We start from the raw sequence: 8,042 nt of genomic DNA, 5'->3' as shown, positions 1-8,042 counted from the left end.
TCAAATACTTGTTCTCCCCACTGTCTCAATTATTTCATGTCATTGTCAGTAGAGTTGTCCTAAGCATAGACTACTACAGTATCAGCTTCAGGGGTATGATATGTACAATACTGAAATATTGTTCATCATGTTTTATAAAAAATAATAATAATACAAATTTAAGGGTTGAGCACCAAAGGGGCATAACCTTAATCTGTAGGTGAAGTTTTATTTGCAATTTGCCTTTCACAGTCATTGCATGTGTTCCCCAGAGTTTTAAATAGGTGCTGTATGACCGTCTTTTCCCCATTAAAAATTAACATTCATAATCTACTCAGGAGCGCTTAGTCGCATTCCTCGAACACCAGCTACTTTCAGAGGCCAAGGTCCACACGCCACCAAACCAGCTCTGGCCACAATATTAGCGGCTCTGGCCACAATTCAGCCATTTCAACTTTTCCCTGGTTATACAGACACATTTGTAAGTCATTTTGTCAGATGGATAAATTATGGTGATGGATATATCCTATTTTTTCCTAGAAGACAATAAGACATCATGTAAAATTTGATTTGAACTCACTCCATCAGCAGTATGCTGATACTAAACTGAACATTTTTACAGGTCTATGTCCAGGCTATACCTGCTCCTTGTCAAGATCAACATGACGAGGACTGTATGTAAATTACTTGGGTTAAAGTGAGTATCTGAATGTTTCAGTGTTATTGAAGTCAATGAGAACAACACTACTACATTACCCTATTTAGAGCATAGGAGAATATCAGCATGCTTTGTTCAAAGGTAAAATGTCACCTAACATCTAAAGAGACTAAGTAAGCCTTCCTTGTCCCAGCCAGAATGGCCCATAGGCCCATCTGGATACTAGGTAGGCTAAATGACCAAAAGGAGTGATTGTAGCAAGAAACTGAGTTTGGATGTTGAGTTTGGATGTTGAGTTTGGATGTTGAGTTTGGATGTTGAGTTTGGATATTGAGTTTGGATGTTGAGTTTGGATGTTGAGTTTGGACAAGACAAGATATATGAGCGCAATCTCAACACCACAAACATATGATGTGCATAAAGCCATAGGCTAGAAGAAACACACCCATGTTTAAACAAAGAGAGAGGATCACAATGTTATTCACATATATTTAATGTAGGCTATCTAGGCCATATTAGGCTACAAGTGATAACACATATTTTGAGCAATACACTAAAATGCACTAATTGAGTAACACAATGTATAACTTCTAATCAAAAACCCTTTGTATAAAACAATTAGTAAATAGCTTATACATGTGTTATTATGACCCATCATTTATAATAGCTTAAATGATTATGCATGATGAGCCAACTTTGTCATTGAACTGTCTGCCATTCACATAATTGCATCCATGGGAGAAAAAAAGAATATCTCATGTAATGACAGAACACTGAAACTACCTAGTTTCTGCTCCAGTTTCAGTGTTGCAACGCTCTTTGTGTAAATACAGGATTGCATTACGGATATTGTAGTTTTATAATCAACTTAAACCAGTTCATTTGAATAGTAGCCTCATTGTTTTGAACTACTAGTCCCGGAATGCTTGTAGTTTCAAAGCAAACAGAGGCGAGAGTTGTGGCGTGAAGGTGTAATGATATGATTCGATATGACTCGCTTCCTAAAAAAAGTTGGTGTTTAAATAAGGCTATGATGGAAACCTTATTACCATGGATGAAAAGTGAGATTCCCCGACATCTCTGAAAGACCGTTTGGCGAGACATGGTAAGTAAATATTGTTACAATCTATTTTTCAATATTTTTGTCTGCTGCTGCTTCTAACGTTACCGACGTTGGGAATAGTAGGCAAGTTGGCAAATCAGTTAAATATATGGTAGCCGAACGGAATCATAATATTTGTATGAACGTAGTACAGGTAGGTCTATCTTGTGTTTGAAAGTTTGACATGTAGGCTATATATATATATATATATATATATATATATATATATATATATATCTTTTTAAAATCATACAGAACTACATAGCCACTGGTTTACCGTAGTTGAAGCGCACAAGCGGGCGTTTGTAATGCACCTGTTGACTCCGCGGAAACTGTATTAAAAAAAAAATTAATCTGGCATAGACAGTGGGACAGCATTTCTATATGTGTAAAAACAACTATTACAGTAGTCATACTGTATGTAGCCTAATTTTTATGATGGTTTTGTCGATGATGATGGTGTGTTCACACCTAGCTCTGGCTTTATACATTTTCTCAACGATAAGGTAGGCTATCCAACAGGTGCGCCTGAACTAGGCTTCTGTATTTCAAGATGACGCAACAGTCAAATTCGACAGGAGGGTTGGTACCCACCCACCCACCTACACACACACAAGAAGCGGCTTTGCGAAATAACTGATTGTTGAATCCCAGACAAGAGCAACCTGTTTGTGTGCACTCGTGTACAAACCAAATTAATAACTACTGACTCACTGCGACAGCTACATAGGCTATACATGAATGTTAAGAAGTCTCCCTTTACGCAAACAAATGACAGTCTGAATGAGTTCATGCTTTATGCTCTGTAAAATAGGTTACCTCAAACTAAACCCACAGGTAGCCCCAGGTAAAGAATCTCAGGTGTGAACCAGTGTGGAGGAAATGGACTAACAATGGCAAATGGCTGGGCGATATGGCCTAAAAATATTAATTGGAGATATCAGCCAGCCCTACTACAGCACCACAAAACAATTTTTGGTAAAAGAAAGAAACTGTAGGCCTATCTAGATATGTTGTTTCTCTGTGTTTTCATAGTTTTTTTTAGCTTCAATTGTAGGCTACTTTATCCGTATTTTTTAACTATCGTGTATGTAGCCAATATTTATAGAATAAACAGCCAGGGTAGAAAACATATAACATTGTAGGACATAGGCCTATATCGTAGCGACCTTAACTCAACACCTAGCGACCTCGTCAAGGGGTTCGGACCTCTTGGCATAACGGTGAAGGTCTTGGTTTGACAGTCGCTGGACCCGGTTACGAGCCAGGGCTACCCTCCGAATTCGCTAAAATATTATACAGGATATACTGTATATGTTATTATGCAAACTGATTGCAATTTGAGCTGTAGTCATTGTGTATGTAACTTATGAATCTTAATGTTTACAGATGTAAAGATGGCAGCTGTCAGAGCAAAGTCATTTCGTCGCCAAGGAAGTCTAATTAGGAGCAAATCTGAGGGGATGTTGATTGATCTAGACGAAAATGGAACGCTGAACATCAACAATTTAATTGGTAGCCTACTCTAACGTTTATGAAATATGTTGTCTTTGAACTAAATGTCATGAATAGGGTTGCAAAAATCTGGTAGTCTTGGGAAAGTGACTAGATTCTTGCAACCCTAGTTATGAAACAATTTCAAATATAGGATTGCATTATGGGTATTGTAACTCCTTTGAATGGTTGCCTGTTTAAAGAGCTACAACCAGTATTGAAGCCCATTCTATGTGATTTTACCATGCTCTCATATGTACAGTATGTTTTATATTAGCAAATAAGGCATTGATTTCACACATATATTTTGTATTTTCACAGGGAGTAGTTACATAATAAATCAAGTGCCAAAACATTCTGAGTGGCCTGTGTTGCAGCCAGAGGTCAAACATGGAAGTCAAACCACAAATCCATTCTGGAACAAACTATCTGGATCCAATCCATTTTTGGATGACATTGTACACACAAACAATGACAAAACGTTAAACAATGCTGATCTATCAATACAGCAAGATGAACCTTCGGCTCTGTTTGACAGTGAGAACTTTGACGCCAGTAGCACATCTTCGGACGAAACAAACTTCGTCCATTTTGCGGATACGAAGCGAAAGAGCATAAGACAGTCAGGGAGATGGAGGAGTGCCTCGGATATTCTCGGCGACCTGGAGAGAAAGGAACCCAAAAGAGACAATAGCCTCAAATCGCCAGCAAGCCTGTTTCTGAATGCAGATTTTGAGTGGTTGAAAAATGACCGGGAGGCTTACAAAATGGCCTGGTTGAGTCACAGGCAGCTAACGAGGTCATGCCTTGACCTAGGACTGATGAGTCAGAGTCCTGGATGGGCCCAGACCCAAGCCACCGACTCTCAGATAGTCTGCAAGATAGGTCACAGCGGAGGGTCACTACAGTTACCAGACTCTGATATTACAGCCCATATCCCAGAGGGCCATGTTCCTGCTGGGGAGGTTCAGGAGGTTGCGCTGAAAGCCATCCTGGAGCCCCCTCACGGGCTGAACAACAACTATATGACAACCGTGAGTCCGCTCCTGGAGGTGAGTCTCAGCAACACGAGCGGAAAGGAATCCATCTCTCTGGAAATGAAAATGGTTGCGGAGGTTAAGAAGGATCCGATAAGTCAGGTCATGACCACCTTTGTTGGACTAGTGTCCAATAAGAGAGAGGGACCTTATCAGAAAGTCAAGGACTGTTACATTTACAAGAACATCATGCAGATGAAGCTTCAAGACTTAAAGTCTCATTTCTATGTTATTGTAGCCGCAGAGGCATCGGTTATCCAACCCCCTGCTACATCTGTTTGGGATTACCTGGATCGTCGAGTCACTGTTGCCGTTTATGGCCCAAAGTATATCCATCCGTCTTTCAAAGTGGTCGTGGTCGTCTCTTGCCACGATAATGTTCCACCGAGGCTTCCGTTCTCAGATATCCACAGAGGCAGCAGAAACCTGCCCCCTCTGGTTCTACAGCTCTGGGAGAAGCACCAGTTTAGCCCAGAGAGACTGAATGACCTACACATCGCGACTACCGTCATAGCATCAAAGTTCAAGGTCAAAGCCCAGGATAAAAGGAAAGAGGTGAGACAAGGGCTACTCAAACTGGGCAAAGTCATTCACCTGCCGCTTGAGCTGGCCAACATGGGCAATGGGGAGATGGATTCCTTTAAGCTACGCCTCCAGGTGAGGGATTCAAACAGTGTCACTGTAGCAGAGTTCCAGGTATCTTCCCCTGCAGCGGCACCTATTCGCTCTGAAAAGCGAGGTTCCAGGCAAAACAAAATGTGTCAATCGCTACCTATCCCGGAGGAATCCGTCCCAGAGTTCCCCAAATTTGGGAGCAGACCTGTGAAGGTGCAGTGTTACGGGGTGGCACTGAAGTCAGTGCTCCGTCAACCGCGAGTGGAATACCTCCTGGAGTACTTCAAGGGAGACACAGTGGCTCTCCTCTCCAGAGAGACCGTGAGGTCGGTGGGCCAGTCCAAAGTCAAGGAGTGGTACATTGGCTTCCTCCGAGGCAGGACCGGCCTGGTCCATTGCAAGAACGTCAAGCTCATCACCCGAGACCAAGTGATCGACTTCAACGGCACTGACTTCACCACCGAGACCCTCTTGGACAACATGGCACTGCCGTTCAAGAAGCTCACCTACATGTACTCAGACATCCAGACACTGGTGACCAAACACATTCCCAGCTGGAGGGGCTTCGCTGATGCCCTTGGCTACTCAAGCTTGTCGCTGGACACAATCACACGGAGACATGCTGAAACAGAAGCCGAGAAGGTTGCATGCGTGCTGGAGAAACTGAAGGAGGACTGCCACACTGAGAACAGCAAGAAGAAGTTCCAGCACAAGCTTATAATCGTAAGTGTAGAAAAGGACGGGGCATGATAACATTTGTTTGATAGGTCTCAGGTTTAGAGAAGAAACTTCAAACCAACTTGACCTTTGTTTTGAGTGACTTTTTCTCTTTTCTAAATGCGCTTCATTTGTTGCATTTCAAGTATGTGTTTTGTATGGTGCTTTTTACATCCTAGGGCCTGTTGAAGATGGACTCTCAGGCTCTTGTGGCTCATTTGATCCAGAACACGGTCATCCTGTCCACGGCGGTGGAGCTGGGTATCAGGTGGAGGGAGCTCGCTGAGAGGCTGGGGAAACTCTCCAGTGCTCAGATCACTGATTACGAGGCACCACACCGGGGGAAGAGTGGAGAAGTTAGCGCCACGGTTTGTTCATTTGACTTGTATTTGTTGTATTTAGGAAAATGTGTTGTTTTTAGAAGATCACACCTTCATGATCTCATTGGATCAACAGACAAGGATTAGTAAGGCTGTACCAATACTTTTATTCATATCGTCCATTATAGATGGGCAATAGATTTATTTCCACTGCTCTTTTGAGAGCACGCAAGTAAGCATTTCATTGTACCGTTTATACCCTGCTGTATCCTGTGCATATGATGAATAAACTCTGATATGATAGATGCTCAAACTATCAATTAACTATCAACTGAACTGAACTCGTGGTTCCTCCTCTCTCCTCTATTGTAGTCCATGTGGAAACCTGCCTATGACTTCCTGTACTCATGGAGCCAGCTGTATGAGGAGGGCTACCAGGACATGATCCAGGACCTCCACCTGGCCCTGGACAAGATGAAGAGCCCAATCACCAGACAGTGGAGGCAGCTGACCGGGGCGCTCATCGCAGTCAACTGTCTGGAGATCCTCAGGGTCTCGGCCTTCCCCAAACCATAGAACCATAGAACCATAGAACCCCACTGAGGAGAAGAATGAACGCGCTGGAGCGCTCCAATGGGTAAGAACTGTATAACTGAGGCCACAGAGGCCCTTTGATGAAGCTTACTGTACAGTTCCCACTATATTTGAAAATGGAGGTCCTTGTTTACGATGCAGAGTCAATGTTTGTCCTTGTTCTTGTATTGTGCCGTATCTTTGCCCACTTTTTCAGAGTTTCTTCTTATAGTTCAGTTAATGTCGTAAACAATAATTATAGCAATATTGCATGTTTCATTGTGGCCAGATACTTAAACTATATTGCTAGATTTTGTTCATACAAATCTAGAACCAGTGTATGGACAGATTCTGTTACACAGGATGCAAACAAACATATTTCTCTGCCATATTAACCATTTACATGATAATTTCTCTAACAGATTATCATCTAATTTGCCTCCATTTACATATTTTCTTAAAACAGCAGAAACTATATTGACGTCTGTTACTTTTGATTTTTCTGTTCGACACTATGTGATAGAGCTTGTTATTGATCTTACATTAATAGTAAGGCAACATACAGTAGTTAGCTCTTCCAGTTGTACACAATATGTTCTCACACAGTTTTATACTGTATATATTTTATGTTACATGCAATCCCCCTGCTTTTTCATTACATTTTACATTTAGTAATTAGACAATGTTGATTTTAGACACTGTATTTACGCACATTTTGATTAAGGTTGGAATGTTTTATCTGCCAAATCCAATCCTAAGTATTTAGATTGCTGTTTTCTATCTCAGTGTCTTAAGCCCATCCATTGAAACCTATTAAAGGGCACTCAGTGTTGTCTACTTGAAAATAGCATATTATGTTAAAAACTATTTTAAATATGTAATATAATGTAAAACAACCTTGTTGTGCTTTTTCTGAAATATAATATTTCACAATGTAGATATATAACTGAAATGGTGACCTGGTGTGTGTGAAGTATGAATAAATATTACTTATATATTACTTATCTGTGAAAATGTATCTATTTTGTAAAATGTAAATTTATTTTCAATTAATTAGCAACTAAAACTGTAAGTAGTTAATTGAGAAGAAGACCCATTATTCATGTTGTAGTTTATCACCAGGTTGTGAATCCCATTTTCTTGTAAGAGTAGCAGGGATAGTGAGCAGGAAGGGTCTGGTCTGTGTCTTGCATTGTGGGTAGTGGAATCATGTGACAAGATACTACAAGTAGTGTCATGCGGTTCACTTTGGTCTTTAACATGTCACATCCATTCAGTTAAAGATAAATGAGAATACTTGGGCTCCGTTAGTGACGTCATTGACCCTAATACTGAAGTCTGTTCATAGAGGTGGATTAATAAAATGGCCTGATTTACCATGGCAAAAACGCTTTCATTACATAGGCCTGAATCACATTTTGGCCTGTTTTCACTTTATCTTCCAGGACTATATAGGCTTAATCAGTGTCTGGGAAACCGGCCCTACGTGGAGGTAAATGTACAGTAACAGTCAACACCAACTCCTCATATTCTGCACTGAGGAAACA

General features: G+C 41.0%; 1 protein-coding gene across 2 annotated transcripts; it reads left to right on the top strand.

Annotated features, from left to right (window-relative positions):
• Positions 1–413: 413 nt before the first annotated feature.
• On the top strand, positions 414–7,495 carry LOC121555554 (metastasis-associated in colon cancer protein 1). Of its 2 annotated transcripts, XM_041869387.1 has the most exons (7): positions 414–460; positions 602–676; positions 1,649–1,742; positions 3,129–3,254; positions 3,555–5,608; positions 5,782–5,970; positions 6,295–7,495. In XM_041869387.1, exons 4-7 carry the CDS (start codon positions 3,137–3,139, stop codon positions 6,496–6,498), a joined length of 2,565 nt encoding a protein of 854 aa, XP_041725321.1. In that variant the 5' UTR covers positions 414–460; positions 602–676; positions 1,649–1,742; positions 3,129–3,136; the 3' UTR covers positions 6,499–7,495. The 2 variants fall into 2 exon arrangements, with proteins under 2 accessions (XP_041725321.1, XP_045068698.1); XM_045212763.1 differs by lacking the exons at positions 414–460; positions 602–676 and having other exon boundaries at positions 1,386–1,742.
• The last annotated feature ends 547 nt before the right edge of the window (positions 7,496–8,042 follow it).

The sequence above is a fragment of the Coregonus clupeaformis genome, unplaced genomic scaffold, assembly GCF_020615455.1.
Source record: "Coregonus clupeaformis isolate EN_2021a unplaced genomic scaffold, ASM2061545v1 scaf0049, whole genome shotgun sequence".
Lineage (NCBI taxonomy): Eukaryota > Metazoa > Chordata > Actinopteri > Salmoniformes > Salmonidae > Coregonus > Coregonus clupeaformis.
Note: the sequence above shows the minus strand (reverse complement) of the source record. Positions and strands in the feature narration are given on the sequence as shown.